The sequence below is a fragment of the Oryx dammah genome, unplaced genomic scaffold (genome assembly GCF_014754425.2).
Source record: "Oryx dammah isolate SB20612 unplaced genomic scaffold, SCBI_Odam_1.1 HiC_scaffold_2, whole genome shotgun sequence".
Taxonomy (NCBI): domain Eukaryota; kingdom Metazoa; phylum Chordata; class Mammalia; order Artiodactyla; family Bovidae; genus Oryx; species Oryx dammah.
The window spans coordinates 74,367,203-74,384,377 of NW_024070186.1; the positions used below are offsets into that span (position 1 = coordinate 74,367,203).

Consider the following 17,175-nt stretch of genomic DNA (forward strand, 5'->3'; position numbering starts at 1 on the left):
GATAATCCTAAGTGTTTTTTTCATTTTTTTTTTCCTCTGTGAGACTAACCCTGATTTTCATCTTTCTTTGCTTTTGCCCTCAATACTAAGAGCAAAACATTTTGTTCTGTTTAAATACTACTAGAAAATGTTTTCCTGTCATTTTTAGTGTTCTCACGGATTTTAAAGCTTTTGGAACTCTCTCAAATGGAATTCTTGATGACACTGTATTTTAGTAAGGATGCTACAGAATATTGTTTATGGAATACCTGGGAACACCTTAATAGCAGAACCATAATTTGATCTTTGTGGGTCTTGCGTCTTTATCATGAGTGAATAACTAGTCATTTTCCCTTGTTTTTGAATAATTTGACTTCCAAGTTTTCCATTATACCAGAAGCCTATTCATCATGTGATTTTAACATCTAGTCTTTTCAAAGGTGATGGATACAAATTATTGTCTGGAGATGAGAAGAATGGAAACAAAAAATACAGTTCTCTAGAGAAAACTTTAAATTGATTCTTTAATTATTTCTCTTATTCCACAATATGTGTTCATAATAAATTTAGATGAGCAAAAGATTGAAGATACACCAAAATCTGCCATCCAGAAATAATTCCTAACATTTCTATATGACCTTGTAATCTTTTTTCCTGTACATATGTGTATACATATGTGCACCCCCAGATTGGATCATGTTAATTTGTAACCTGCTTTTTCATTATAATGAACATTTTTCTATGTAATTATTAAAATCATCTGTAATATCTTTTTTCCTGTGTTATTAGCTTTTTTGTTTTAAATTTAAGTATGGTTGATTTACAGTGTTGTGTTAGTTCCTGGTGTACATCAAAGTGTTACAGTTCATATGTGTGTGTGTGTATATATACACACGCCCACCCACATACACACACATATATATTCTTTTTCATATTCTTTTCCATTGTGGTTTATTACAGGATATTGAATATAGTTCCCTGTGATATACAGGATTGTGTTATTTATCTATTTTATATGTAGTGGTTTATATCTATTAATTTATCCCTCTCCTTTAGTAACCATAAGTTTGTTTTCTGTGTGAGTCTGTTTCTGTGTAACATCATTTTTAATGGCTATATGTATCCTGTTAAATGGATTTACCATTTAATCAATCATTTTCTACTATAAGACATTTAAGTTGTTTCTAAACAAAAATATAGAGTGATGACCATCTTTGTAACTGCAGTTTTTTGTGCACATGATTACTTCTTTCAGACAAATTCCTAAAAGTGGACTTGCTTATGTCAGGGTATGAACATTTTAAACACTTCTGATGTATATTGCCTAACTGCCTCCTAGAAAGTTTTACCAACTTGCTCTCCTATCAGGTATAAGAATGCTTATTTTCCTATGAGGGCAGGGTTGGTATTAGATTGATAGAACTTTGGGAAAAAATATTGAAAGGACTTTTAGTTAGTCACCTTCTTTTCTTTTCTTTTTTTTTTTTTTTTAGTCACCTTATTTTCATATGAGGTGTTTGAGAACTGGAGAGGTTAAGTGACATGTACAAAGCCAAATTCAGAATCAAAGTATACTGAATCCCAAGATTAGTACGTTTCCACCCCTCCAAGTTGTTCACCTGTTCTGAGAAAAATGGAGGCAAATTCCAAGATACAAAAAGGAAAGAATGCAAGAACTAAGATGAATGAGGATAGACTATAATGCATATGTTTATCTATCCGCAGAACATGTTTATTTTTGTTCCCCCTTACCAGTACTCACTCTCAACTCTAACTGCTTTAATATCTCTTCCTTACCCCCCAGGGTTCTAAGAATATGTGCCTGCTTATAATCAAACCCATGTAGAATTCACTGCAACAAATTAAAATGAAGTCTTTTAAGATAAAAAGCTAACAGGGGAGAAGAAGAGTACATTGTCTTTCATTGCTGTCTCAGTTTCCTTGGGCCTGCTTTCCAATTTTTTATAGACCCGAGCAACTTTCTTACAGATTTGATGAAATAGTAATCTTTCATTAAAGTCTCATGAAAAAGAAAGTATGCCATAATGAGCATTTTGAGAAAGAATCATAACATTCTAGTTATGGTTTGGATTTTTAATCATGCAGTTAATAAATTTTACTCATTATTTTTGTAGGAATCAGATATCTGGGCAATGAGTTTTAACAATTGGATTAAAATTTGCTTGAAAGTCCGGAACAAATGGCAGAGTAATAATGCTAAGAAGTGTCTAGATTTGAGGTCTGGATTAAATCTGATCTTTTAAACATCTTTGTTGATCATAGGAAAAAGTGTAGCAGGAAGAACTTAAGTACCATTACAGTCTCTTTGGAATGAAGGCCTGGGTCATTAGAATAGTAATCATTGTAAGTTTCTTAAGCATGATGTAAAATTCGTATTCTTAAGGAAGTAAAGGTATGTGGTATTTGTTATGTATCTTGGTTCTTACCTAATTATGGGATCTCAAAAATTTGACTCTTATTAGAGATCTATCCCTGTCGTAAGGCCCTTTAGTTTTTCATTTTTTGAGTTGTTAGTACACCTTAGTGGATTATCTTTTTGAAGTTGTTTTTATCAAATTTAATGGACTTGGGTTTACTATGCTAAAATTTGGATATTATGAATATTTTCTGTTTCCATAACCAATACCTAAATATAAATGCTAGACATATCATTTAATCACATTTAGTATCATTCTCACAGATAACTAAAGTTTACCACTTATACTCTTGAAATTTTACCTGTCTTTTCTCTGAACTATTGAACTGATTTCTTGCTTTTCTCTTTCTTTTGATCTTTTCTCCATGGATTCAAAGGAAAAGGTATAGTAATTTTGATTTGCATGAGTGACTCTATTTCTTTTGACCTTTTTATTGTTGAAGGAGAAAGTTATCAATTACAGTTGACACCCTCTTTTGAAATGCTTATTGAAAAGAACCAGCTAATTGAAATTGGTTAGAGAATTGTTAAAAATTACAAATATATGCATACCTTCAATATTTTATTTTAAATGAAAATAAATATTCATTTCCCCCCTGATCTTTTGATACAGTCCAAAACTGTTTGAGTTTTTTTCTGCCAGTTGGAGGTCTGCAGCATCCTTTTCTGGCACAAGCTGCATCAATAATGGGTCATGCAAAATTTGTACTTTTAATTAAATAAAAGAGGTAAAAGCTTGGGTACCTGTGAATCACCAAAGGTGTGCAAAATTTTAGATTTTTATAGAACTTTTCAGTTTTCTGCAGTTATCTTGTCCATACCTTACTTCATGAGAGTTATTTAGAGCAACTCATCTTTACCAAGTTTTTCTAAAACATCCATTTAGCTGTCATAGGAACAGAAGCTTGCTCTTTTCCACTCTATTTCATCAGTTGACATATTGTTTAATTAACATTTTTTTAAGTGCAGTAGTATTTATAACGGCATGAACAGATTTGGAAATGAACACAGTTGACTCTTCCTAAGCATCTGCATTCTACAGAATAGCCAGTTATCTGTGGGGAGTCAGTGTATCCTAGGCTTTAGTCAGTAAGATTAAAGAGGGAATCAGTTCAGCTCAGTCGCTCAGTCGCTCAGTCGTGTCCGACTCTTTGCGAACCCATGAATCACAGTACACCAGGCCTCCCTGTCCATCACCAACTCCCAGAGTTCACTCAGACTCATGTCCATCGAGTCGGTGATGCCATCCAGCCATCTCATCCTCTGTCATCCCCTTCTCCTCCTGCCCCCAATCCCTTCCAGTATCAGAGTCTTTTCCAATGAGGTGGCCAAAGTACTGAGTTTCAGGTTTAGCATCATTCCTTCCAAAGAAATCCCAGGGCTGATCTTCAGAATGGATTAGTTTGATCTCCTTGCAGTCCAAGGGACTCTCAAGAGTCTTCTCCAACACCACAGTTCAAAAGCATCAATTCTTTGGTGCTCAGCCTTCTTCACAGTCCAACTCTCACATCCATACATGACCACAGGAAAAACCATAGCCTTGACTAGATGGACCTTAGTCGGCAAAGTAATGTCTCTGCTTTTGAATATGCTATCTAGGTTGTTCATAACTTTCCTTTCAAGGAGTAAGCGTCTTTTAATTTCATGGCTGCAGTCACCATCTGCAGTGATTTTGGCCGCCCCCCCCCCAAATAAAGTCTGACACTGTTTCCACTGTTTCCCATCTATTTCCCATGAAGTGATGGGACCGGATGCCATGATCTTCATTTTCTGACTGTTGAGCTTTAAGTCAACTTTTTCACTCTCTTCTTTCACTTTCATCAAGAGGCTTTTTAGTTCCTCTTCACTTTCTGCCATAAGGGTGGTGTCAGCTGCATATCTGAGGTTATTGATATTTCTCCCGGCAATCTTGATTCCAGCTTGTTTCTTCCAGTCCAGTGTTTCTCATGATGTACTCTGCATATAAGTTAAATAAGCAGGGTGACAATATACAGCCTTGACGTACTCCTTTACCTATTTGGAACCAGTCTGTTGTTCCATGTCCAGTTCTAACTGTTGCTTCCTGACTTGCATACAGATTTCTCAAGAGGCAGGTCAGGTGCTCTGGTATTCCCATCTCTTTCAGAATTTTCCACAGTTTATTGTGATCCACACAGTCAAAGGCTTTGGCATAGTCAATAAAGCAGAAATAGATGTTTTTCTGGAACTCTCTTGCTTTTTTGATGATCCAGTGGATGTTGGCAATTTGATCTCTGGTTCCTCTGCCTTTTCTAAAACCAGCTTGAACATGTGGCAGTTCATGGTTCATGTATTGCTGAAGCCTGGCTTGGAGAATTTTGAGCATTACTTTACTAGCATGTGAGATGAGTGCAATTGTATGTTAGTTTGAGCATTCTTTGGCATTGCCTTTCTTTGGGATTGGAATGAAAACTGACCTTTTCCAGTCCTGTGGCCACTGCTGAGTTTTCCAAACTTGCTGGCATATTGAGTGCAGCACTTTGACAGCATCATCTTTCAGGATTTGAAATAGCTCAACTGGAATTCCATCACCTCCACTAGCTTTGTTGGTAGTGATGCTTTCTAAGGCCCACTTGACTTCACATTCCAGGATGTCTGGCTCTAGATGAGTGATAACATCATTGTGATTATCTGGGTCGTGAAGATCTTTTCTGTGCAGTTCTTCTGTGTATTCTTGCCACCTCTCCTTAATATCTTCTGCTTCTGTTAGGTCCATACCATTTCTGTCCTTTATCGAGCCCATCTTTACATGAAATGTTCCCTTGGTGTCTCTAATTTTCTTGAAGAGATCTCTAGTCTTTCCCATTCTGTTCTTTTCCTCTATTTCTTTGTATTGATCGCTGAAGAAGGCTTTCTTATCTCTTCTTGCTATTCTTTGGAACTCTGCATTCAGATGCTTATATCTTTCGTTTTCTCCTTTGCTTTTCGCCTCTCTTCTTTTCACAGCTATTTGTAAGGCCTCCCCAGACAGCCATTTTGCTTTTTTGCATTTCTTTTCCATGGGGACGGTCTTGATCCCTGTCTCCTGTACAGTGTCACGAACCTCATTCCATAGTTCATCAGGCCCTCTATCTATCAGATCTAGGCCCTTAAATCTATTTCTCACTTCCACTGTATAATCATAAGGGATTTGATTTAGGTCATACCTGAATGGTCTAGCGGTTTTCCCTACTTTCTTCAATTTAAGTCTGAATTTGGTAATAAGGAGTTCATGATCTGAGCCACAGTCAGCTCTTGGTCTTGTTTTTGTTGACTATATAGAGCTTCTCCATCTCTGGCTGCAAAGAATGTAATCAATCTAATTTTGGTGTTCAATCTAATTTGGGTGGCCCGATGGGAATAGCTTAGTTTCATTGAGTTAGGCAAGGCTGTGGTCCTAGTATGATTAGATTGACTAGTTTTCTGTGAGTATGGTTTCAGTGTGTCTGCCTTCTGATGCCCTCTTGCAACACCTACCGTCTTACTTGGGTTTCTCTTACCTTGGGTGTGGGGTGTCTCTTCACGGCTGCTCCTTACTTTGGACGAAGGGTATCTCCTCACCACTGCCCTTCCTGACCTTCAACGTGGGATAACTCCTCTAGGCCCTCCTGCACCCGCGCAGGCACAGCTCCTCGGGTGTGGGGTTGCTCCTCCCAGCTGCCGCCCCTGACCTCGGATGTGGGGTAGCTCCTCCCGGCTGCCGCCCCTGACCTCAGATGCGGGATGGCTCCTCTTGTGCGTTCCTGTGCCGTTGCAGCTTGGCACTCTCCGCCACTGCCCCTGACCTCAGACGTCGGGTAACTCCTCTTGGCCGCCGCCCTTCGGGCATGGGGTCCTCCCAGCTTCTGCCCCTGACCTCGGACGTTGGGTAGCTCCTCTCGGCTGTGCTTAGTGGGAATGGAGAGCTTTAATTCTGTGTGTGTTAGATAGTGGTCAGATAAAGTGCTTCTGCTGTTTTATGATCATTGATGAAAAATGTTTCCTAATCTCCCTTTTCTTCTTCTTTGGTCTTAGAGAATATTTTAATGTGCACAAAGGAGTAATATTGAAGAATGGTGAATACTGGCGGTAAAAGAGCTGTACACATATAATTTGATTTTGATTCTAGGATCTAGGTATTTCCTTCTTTGATGGTCTTTAGGGTGTAGTTAAATTAGGGGTGAAGAAATAGAGCATTAGGTTAATTTTGATATGTGGAAAGAGCAGAAATTCTTGAAGTATGTTCAAATTTAGATTTTATGGCTATTGTAGACTTTATGTATTATTTATGGCTTTTCTTTGTTACTTAGTCCATTACTCATAAGCCTGGAATATGCTGAGATCGACCCTAAGTAAAGTGTATTTTGAAAGATATACTAATAAAGAAATAGATGTAATTCATTGCACTGTCAATTTAGATGTGCTTTTTGTGGTATCTGGGCTTTGAGTTCTCTTAATTGATAAGCTACTTATTATCATTAAAATAATTCTTTGCATGTGTATCATTGGATAGTTTTCATATTTTTCATAGGCATTTACAAAATTTAAGCTCTGTACCAACTCTGGGAAGCTTATAGGAAAAATGATAGTCTCATTGCGTTCCCCCCCGCTCCCCCCCCCAAGTCAAGAGCCCCCTTGGAGGAGTAGAACATGGTAGCTCTGATTTTCACCTTTCTTACTTCTGTTAGGGTCCTTTTGTTCCTTCTGTGTAACTTTAGAAGTTGTTTGAGAGAGGTTTTATGTTTGTCTTCACCAAGTGCCTTTCCTCAGAATAGTCTAGAAAAATCTGGAGTACAGAATGTTCTAGTAGAAGAAACCTCTTCAATAAGACCTTGCTTTCTTCTTTCTGCAGAAATTCTATCTTTTCTGATTTTAGTTTAAATTGTATAGGTTTATTAATATGGTATCATAAATACAGAATGTATAATGACACCAATAAGAATTGATAAGTATCTTTGTGGAGTTAAACTATATTACATTTTATACACTGTCCATTACCTCACAGACATGCTACTTTATAAAGGGACATTATAAAGATAATGAATACATTGTAAAAGTCAAGGGGAAAACATTGACAGCTTTCATTAACAGAGTCCTATGGGATATAAATTTAGTACATATTTTAGGAGTGACCACTGTTGATAATTTGGTCCCTGTCTTAGCTAGTTTTTAGTACACAGTCAGAAAAAGAATCATGTCTGTGTTTTTAATGTGGAGGTTAGTTGTGTCTTTTTCGTTCCCTCTTTACTTCCTTTTTCTTAATGGTACCCTTATTCTCTAATTTGTCATACTCCTTAAATTCTCCTATGCTTACTTTCCCTGAGTTACCAGTTCAGTTCAGTCTCTCAGTCATGTTCTACTCTTTGCGACCCCACAGACTGCAGCACGCCAGGCCTCCCTGTCCATCACCAACTCCCGGAGTTTACTCAAACTCACGTCCGTTGTGTTGGTGATCCTTGAGTTATAAGAGTACTTAAATAGTCAAATTTAAAGTAAGGACTTTGTTAAAGCAATAATTAGTGTCTTTTAAGTACTAGCCGATCAGAACTGTGTAGTTTGGATATCAAAGGAGAGAATTCCAACACTACTCTTGCCTCGAGGGCAGACAACCAGGCTAAATGGACTTTTTGAGGCTGGTGCAGAATTTGTCTTTGTCCTGTTAGTTTTGCATTCCATTCGTTGGACTACTCAGATGACCCACAGTGGTAGTATGTATACAACACTGTTGCCCAACCAGTGAATCTTGACAATTTGCAGAACAGGGTGTAAGAATCATCTGCTAACTGTATAACCAGCCCTGAGATCATGAAAAACACCATTAGGCATGCAATTCAGAAGAGCAAAGTAAAATGTGATGTCATATTTAGAGTCAGGAAAAAGGCAATTTTAGTAGTTTGGATTAAACTGGAAAAGGGAGGAAAATGTATGTAAGGATGGAAGGAAATAGGAAAAAATCTATTCTTGTGATAATTTTAGATGTGAATAAACATAGGACCTTTAAAGTACATCAGACCTTGTATATTATGAATTTTATTCCATTTCAAATGTTCATCTTGGAAGGCTAAGATCTAAAGTGATATCATAAAACATCAAATATTTTCTGTGTGCTGGATACAGCCACTAATTGTGTCAGAACTGAGACAGTTAATTCTGACTTTAATTGTGTCAGAACTCCTGGGGAGGTGGGGATTGCTATTTGAGCCTGCTTGTGAACATAGAACAATATTCACTTTGAATGGGCAAAGGGGCTTACCTAGTATTATTCCCTGCATTTGGGAATGAATGTCTTTAGGCTCTTTCTGATGATAACTGGGCTTACCTTTTGGGAGGAAGATTTGTAAATATGGCATCTATTAAGATGATTGACAGATGCCTTCTGTGTGCAAGGCACTGCCCTAGGCATTCTGGGGATGTTAATTCTCTCATGATCTCAGCCCTTAGATAGTTCATAGTCTAGGAGTAGGGGTAAGATGTATTTACCTCCCCAAAATAGCACATTGTGAAGGGAAGCACAAACAATTGCTGAGGGAGTTAAGAGAACTCCTGATTGTGCAAGTATGGTGTTTCCCCCTGCCCAACTAAAAAAAAACAAAAACAGTTAAAGTTTGTAGACATGCTTTATGTTTAAAATTTTTATTTTATTGTTTTCAAGTGGGTACAATAATGAGCTCTATATAATATAAAATAAGCACTGCTTAGGAGAAGCCCTAGAGGAATTTCTTCTAATTATTAGATAATAAAGTTTAGTAATATCCAAATGCTTCCTAGAGAAATCAGAGGTGATTATGGCAGAATCCTTGCCCTTAAGTAACTTTATTTAGTAGAGATTTGAATTATTTGCTTTTAGCATATCAGCTGTTGATGCTTGAAAAGAATTTCCTTAAGTTATTTAAACATGCCCTATGATTTTATTTATACTGTTCATTTGCCTGGTAAATCTTTTCTTCAGGGATAATATAAATGTAAATTTTAGCCAAACTGTAAATAAATTTTGATTTTTGAAGTTTTAAATCTACTGTAAAAGGTATTTCATGTACCTTGCATTCTAAGAATGGCAAAAAATACAATTCTAGAATGAAAGTTGGTTGGTTGTTGCAAGAGATAGTTTTCATAGTATTTTTTTAAACATTAGTGAGTTTGTCTTATGCTTCCTTGCAGCTGTTGTTTTTTCTGCATTCTTAGGGTCTAATTCAATGCCCACTGTCTAGTAGATGCTCAATAAATACATTTTAAGATGAACGTAACTTCATTTGATTTTTCAAACACCTCAAAGTGTTTGAAAACAAGCCTATGCTATGTACATACTTAGTCACCCCTTTATTTCTTTCACTTGATTTTATCAATTGCTTTCTTTAGATCAGAATCAAGCTTTGCGACTCTGCTTGGGTAGCACTAGTGTTGGAGGTCAGTATGGAGCTATCTCTGCCCTCAGTATCAACAATGACTGCTCAAGACTTCTCTGTGGCTTTGCTAAGGGACAGGTAAATAGGAACTTTATTTTACCTATAAGACAGTGTAAAATGAATTAAACCTGTTAACTCTATGTCAGTATCTTGAAGACAAAAACATGTTATAAAGTGATATGTCTGTCTGTAGAGCTAACCTGAATTTGCTTGGTCTGACTTTTGTCCAAATTTTTAAATTAAGTTACTGACTGAGCCAGAGTCTATGATTTTTAATATCTCAGTTCATGTGTCCCTATATGTAAATAGCTTTTATAAACCAACCAGGCTGTTGTACAAAATGTACTTTCTTTTTGTAGTGAGGATGATTGTTGTTGATTTTTAAGTACAGTATATTCTGCTTTGTAACTGTGTCCCTGAACACAAATTTGGTATTTGTTTTTACTTCTGAAACCAGGCAGCAAGTTTTGTTTCTTCCCTTCTTCTGACTTACACGTCACTAATTGGTTTGGCAATAAGCCCTTTTTATAATTTTTACCAGTGCTAAAGAGATTGACTCATTAAAGAAATCTCTTACCTTTCAGTAAAAGAGTAAGATTTAAAATCTGAAGGGAAAAGTAGACTGGGTAGGATGAGGGGAGGATGAAGATGAAATAAGGGCCCCATGCTTTCGTGGATCTGCAACCTTTAGTTATGTTTTAACTTTATAGTTCTTTGTCTGCAATGTTTATAGGCCAGGAATAGATTATTTCAGCCAAAAGCCAAGATACTTAAGTCCAAAAAAGAGCAATAAATTTGTTTTTAAAGCATTTAGTTGTCTTATAGATCACTATGTGGGATTTGGCCAGTGGAAAGCTTCTAAGATCAATAACAGATGCTCATCCTCCGGGAACAGCAATATTACATATTAAGGTACCGTTCTTATTTTCTTTTTCTAATAATTTTTATTATTATGCCCTTGTATCCATTTTAAAGTAGATTTCTTTATAAACAGAATCCTTGAAAGTGAACTGTCTTTTATGTGACTGGCCCAACAAGATGTTTTCCCACGTAAAATCCAGAGATAGGCTATCATGGTAACATTCAGCTATAAGTCGTATTAACGTCTAGTAGATACAGCAGGAAAGAGAGTAAATTGAAGTGATCCTGGATGAAAGATGGGCAGCAAAGACAGGCGGTACCCTGCTGAAAACTCATGTGCAGATTTTAAAAGGTCTTTTTGCTTAGTCCACCAGGAGTTTACTGCTGAAGTGATGTGCCCTGTCACACTTTGTTGGGAATTACTTGAAGGTTCAAGGCACCAGTTGTGAAAGAACCAAGGTTTGCATTATGTTTAGAGACGAATTTCTTGGTTTATTTTCTTTTAGGCCTCCAAAGGAAAAGCATCAAGGTTCGAATCTTGACTTTCTCCTTACATGCCTGAGAAAAATAAACCACCTATGTAACATTTAATTTATAAATACAGTGTGAACCTTGGTTTTCGTATGCTGTCAAGTCCATGTTCAGAAGCACAAAACGTACAGGGTTATAACTAGGGAAGCCTAAAATCAGATCTGGATTTTAATCATGTACACATTTGGTTAGTTAGCTGTGCAGACCTCTCTTATCCATACATATGCTTTTTAAAGTCTGGGAGCATCTGGAGTTTATGTATCTGCATCTCAGTTACATAAAAGGTCTTGTGACAAAGCAGCATGGAAGCATTTAGTAACAATGAAAACAACCAAGACAAGTAGAGAGAATTTCTCCTCTTTCTGAACATCGTGGCAGTTTCTCTTGACCTGTTTTCATATGGCATGAGCCAACTTCTAATATGTTATTGTTTGTGTTATGCCTTATCTCCTTTAATAGATTAAGGTCTTTGAAACCAGGATCTGTTTCTCTTTTATTTGTCTGTGTTACATGTAGTAGTTGCTCAGTAAATGTTTGTTTGGTGGTTTATGAAAATCCAATCCATTTGCAGAAAAAAGCAAAATCTTTGGGAGAAACAATAAGAAACAGAAGAGGTAAAGACAGAAAAAGGCAGAAGAAATAAAAGCAGAAGAATGTAGCTGACATTGAAAGCACACTTGTGTTGCTTGGGAATGCCACAAGTATACACACTTCTCAGTAATTCTGAGGCCTGCTATTGACAAAGGCTATTTATGCAGTCAACCTCTTACTCATTATTCTCCAAACTTAACCCTACACATCCCATCAATAATAATTTGGGCTTTAATTCATACACACACATACACACACATGTCTCTGTGTGTATGTGTGTGTGTGTGTATATATATATATAAAATATTTATTTAAAATTAAATGTACTACTGTACTAAATCTAAGTATATCATAAAACACATACACAGGAAGTAGAAAATAAATAAAAATTATGAATGCTATTATTTTCTCTACACTCCACTTTTACAACTGCTCAGCTAGGCCTTTGAGAACCACAGTGTAGGACTTCTGTACTTTGCCTGTGTGTGGTTGAAGAAGATGCATTTCATAGTAGCCTCCTGTACCTCAGCCATTCCAGAAGAGTCCAAAGGCATGCCAGTTAGGGTGGTTTTACAACCTTTGGGGTTAGGAAGACTAGTCACTGGAAGTGATATAAATTAAGTTATTCAATTTGGTATCTATTGGCATGCACATGTATCAGGCCACATCAGCCCTTAGGACAATCTCATTGTGAACATTATTTATTGAGTTTTCCAGGGTAGATAATAGTAACTAAAGTATACTTTATTGAAGAAGACTGAAGGGGCAGCACATTTTAGGAAGAGTTGCATAAAAAGTTAAACTCTTTTTAAATATAGTAGATTAACTCGTCAGTTATTCAGAAAACATATTCTAACAAGCTTATTTCCCAGAGACATCAAATATCTTTTACTGTGACTTTATTCTTGAGAGCTAGGCAGCTGTAAGTATTTCCAAAGTATCCTATTCAGCTTACTAGCAAGTTTGAAAAAATTAATATAAGAACCCAAGTAGAGAAGTTTAGGGCTTTTATGAATCATAGTTTGTATTTTTCTTTTATCCTTTTGAGAGGGTTTTACTTCTTTAAAGTCTCAGTTATTAATGATATTAAACCATTTTTATTCTAAATATGGGTAAGTTTGTATGTTTAGAGTAATGAGGTCAGTCTAGGTGATTTCAAATGCTATTAAATGTGTTTGTCTTGTATTTTTAAAATTTTATAATTTTTCCCCTTTTTAACATTTGACTGGTTGTTTAAAAATCATTAAGAAAATAAATTCCTTCTCTGTTTAGTTTACAGATGATCCAACTCTTGCAATTTGCAACGACAGCGGAGGCTCTGTTTTTGAATTGACATTTAAGTAAGACTATTGGACATTTGTAGACAAATGAAAAGATTAGCTCCAATTTAATGACTTGAAGTTGAATATGAAGAGGTCTGGAAAACCCAAGTGATTGTAAATAGGTTGTGTATTACACTTATCTGGGGAGGCTTATAGAACATACGGAGCACCATGCCTGGTCCCCCCAAATTCTGTCTCAGTACATCTGAGTTGGGATTCTAGACTCCTCCTCCCCAAAGTGTTCCTAAACTCTGTCAATCTTGGGAACCATTATCCTGGAGTATATCAGTAATTTCAGTTTAGACCCCAGGCCCAGTTGGTTATAACCATAATGACCAGGTGTACAAGGTTCCTTTTGCCTTCGAATTGCCCTGTTTACTCTTTAAATAAAGGGAAAGACTGTTTAGATATGTGTAAGAACATTTATAAATCTGAGTTAAAAAAGACAAATTCAATGTGTATTTTGTTTCCAAAGTTCTTCAAAGTAAGGACTATGTTTCTTACATTTCACACGCCTCCTGACAATATCAAGTCCAAAGTAATTGTTTGAAAAATACCAGTTCAGTTCAGTCGCTCAGTCGTATCCTACTGTTTGCGATGCCATGGCCTGCAGCATGTCAGGCCTCCCTGTCCATGTCCATTGAGTCAGAGATGCCATCCAACCATCTCATCCTCTTTTGTCTCCTTATCCTCCCACCTTCAATCTTTCCCAGTATCAGAGTCTTTTCAAATGAGTCAGTTGTTCACACCAGGTGGCCAAAGTATTGGAGTTTCAGCTTCAACATCAGTCCTTCCAGTGAACACCCAGGACTGATCTCCTTTAGGATGGACTGGTTGGATCTCCTTGCAGTCCAAGGAAATTTCAAAAGTCTTCTCCAACACCACAATTCAAAAGCATCAATTCTTCGGTGCTCAGCTTTCTTTATAGTCCAACTCTCATATCCATACATGACCACTGGAAAAACCATAGCCTTGACTAGATGAACCTTTGTTGACAAAGTAATGTCTCTGCTTTTTAATATGCTGTCTAGGTTGGTCATAGCTTTCCTTCCAAGGAGTAAGCGTCTTTTAATTTCATGGCTGCAGTCACCATCTGCAGTGATTTTGGAGCCCCCCCAAAAATAGCCACAGTTTCCACTGTTTCCCCATCTATTTGCCATGAAGTGATGGGACCAGATGCCATGATCTTCATTTTCTGAATGTTGAGCTTTAAGCCAACTTTTTCACTCTCCTCTTTCACTTTCATCAAGAAGCTTTTTAGTTCCTCTTCACTTTCTGCCATAAGGGTGGTGTCAGCTGCATATCTGAGGTTATTGATATTTCTCCCGGCAATCTTGATTCCAGCTTGTGCTTCTTCGAGCCCAGCGTTTCACATGATGTACTCTGCATAGAAGTTAAATAAGCAGGGTGACAATATACAGCCCTGATGTACTCCTTTACCTATTTGGAACCAGTCTATTGTTCCATGTCCAGTTCTAACTGTTGCTTCCTGACCTGTATATAGGTTTCTCAAGAGGCAGGTCAGGGGGTCTGGTATTCCCATCTCTTTCAGAATTTTCCACAGTTTATTGTGATCCACACAGTCAAAGGCTTTGGCATAGTCAATAGAGCAGAAATAGATATTTTTCTGGAACTCTCTTGCTTTTTTGATCCAGCAGATATTGGCAATTTGATCTCTGGTTCCTCTGCCTTTTCTAAAACCAGCTTGAACATCTGGAAGTTCACGGTTCATGTATTGTTGAAGCCTGGCTTGGAGAATTTTGAGCATTACTTTACTAGCATGTGAGATGAGTGCAATTGTATGTTAGTTTGAGCATTCTTTGGCATTGCCTTTCTTTGGGATTGGAATGAATACTGACCTTTTCCAGTCCTGTGGCCACTGCTGAGTTTTCCAAATTTGCTGGCATATTGAGTGCAGCACTTTGACAGCATCATCTTTCAGGATTTGAAATAGCTCAACTGGAATTCCATCACCTCCACTAGCTTTGTTCATAGTGATGCTTCCTAAAGCCCACTTCACTTCACATTCTAGGATGTCTGGCTCTGGGTAAGTGATCACACCATTGTGATCATCTGGGTTGTGAAGAACTTTTTTTTTTTTGGAAGGACTTTTTTGTACAGTTCTTCTGTGTATTCTTGTGGCCTCCTCTTAATATCTTTTGCTTCTTTTAGAAGAATACCATTTCTGTCCTTTATTAAGCCCATCTTTGCATGACATTTTCCCTTGGTATCTCTAATTTTCTTGAAGAGATCTCTAGTCTCTCCCACTCTATTGTTTTCCTCTATTTCTTTGCACTGATTGCTGAAGATGGCTTTCTTATCTCTCCTTGCTACTCTTTGGAACTCTGCATTCAAATGGGTATATCTTTACTTTTCTCCTTTGTTTTTGTCTTCTCTTCTTTTCACAGCTATTTGTAAGGCTCCTCAGAGGGCCATTTTGCTTTTTTGCATTTCTTTTTCTGGGGGATGGTCTTGCTCCCTGTCTCCTATACAGTGTCACTATCTTCCATCCATTGGGCACTCTCTCAGATCTGCTCCCTTAAAACTATTTCCCACTTGCACTGTACAGTCATAAGGGATCTGGTTTAGGTCATACCTGAGTGGTCTAGTGGTTTTCCCTACCTTCTTCAACTTCAGTCTGAATTTGGCAATAAGAAGTTCATGATCTGAGCCACAGTCAGCTCCTGGTCTTGTTTTTCCTGACTGTATAGAGTTTCTCCATTTTTGGCAGTAAAGAATATAATCAGTCTTATTTTGGTGTTGACCGTCTGGTGATGTCCATGTGTAGAGTCTTCTCTTGTGTTGTTGGAAGAGGGTGTTTGCTATGATCAGTGCATTCTTTTGGCAAAACTCTATGAGCCTTTGCTCTGCTTCATTTTGTACTCCCAGGCCAAATTTGCCTGTTACTCCAGGTGTTTGACTTCCTACTTTTGCATTCCAGTTCCCTTTAATGAAAAGGACATCTTTTTTGGGTGTTAGTTCTAAAAGATCCTGTAGGTCTTCACAGCACCATTCAACTTCAGCTTTGTCAGCATTAATTACCGCTCGGGCCATAGACTTGGATTACTGTGATATTGAATGGTTTGCCTTGGAAGCGAACAGAGATCATTCTGTTGTTTTTGAGATTGCACCCAAGTATTGCATTTCGGACTTTCTTGTTGACTATGATGGATACTCCCATTTCTTCTAAGGGATTTTTGCCCACAGTAGTAGGTATGATATGGTCATCTGAGTTATATTCACCCATTCCAGTCCATTTTAGTTCGCTGATTCCTAAAATGTTGACATTCACTCTTGCCATCTCCTGTTTGACCAGTTCCAATTTGCCCTGATTCATGGACCTAACATTCCAGGTTCCTATACAATATTGTTCTTTATGGCATTGGACCTTGCTTCCATCACCAGTCACATCCACAACTGGGTGGTGTTTTTGCTTTGGCTCTGTCTCTTCATTCTTTTGTCATTATTTCTCTACCCTTCTCCCATAGCATGTTGGGCACCTACAGACCTGGGGAGTTCATCTTTCATTATCCTGTCTTTTTGCCTTTTCATACTGTTCATGGGGTTCTCAAGGCAAGAATTCTGAAGTGGTTTGCCATTCCCTTCTCCAGTGGACCACATTTTGTTAGAACTCTCCACCATGACCTGTCTGTCTTGGGTGGCCCTACACGGTATGCCTCAGTTTCATTGAGTTTGACGAGACTGTGGTCCATGTGATTAGATTGGTTAGTTTTCTGTGATTGTGGTTTCTGCCTGTGTGGCCTCTGATGCTCTTTCTCAGCACCTAGTGCAGCACTATTGATTTATTCAGCTGATGTTTATTGGCTATTCCCTATGTGTAGGCATTGTTCTAGATACCAGCATTATGGCTTGAACTGGTCAAGGTTGCTACTCTGGTAGAACTTACATTCTAGTTGGGGTGGGGGTAGGGAGACAGTCAATAAACCAACACATAAATAACTTTTAAGTATGAGTGCTGTGAAGAAAATAAGACAGATCAGTGTGCTGGACTGCATTTGAGAATCATTTAGGAAGGCTTCTCTCTGAAGGTGACATTTAAACAAAAACCTGAATG

At 37.6% G+C, this 17,175-nt stretch overlaps 1 protein-coding gene across 3 annotated transcripts in view; it reads left to right on the forward strand.

Moving 5' to 3' along the window:
• Nucleotides 1-17,175, forward strand: part of VPS8 (VPS8 subunit of CORVET complex) — a 300,505-nt gene that overhangs the window by 25,950 nt on the left and 257,380 nt on the right. For 2 of the 3 annotated variants that reach the window (XM_040252398.1, XM_040252383.1), the window contains exons 8-11: nucleotides 2,794-2,799; nucleotides 9,749-9,873; nucleotides 10,621-10,707; nucleotides 13,051-13,118. In XM_040252398.1, coding sequence (XP_040108332.1) covers nucleotides 2,794-2,799; nucleotides 9,749-9,873; nucleotides 10,621-10,707; nucleotides 13,051-13,118 — 286 coding nt within the window. The remainder of the gene's footprint in view (nucleotides 1-2,793; nucleotides 2,800-9,748; nucleotides 9,874-10,620; nucleotides 10,708-13,050; nucleotides 13,119-17,175) is intronic. The other variant, XM_040252391.1, reaches the window with a different exon arrangement.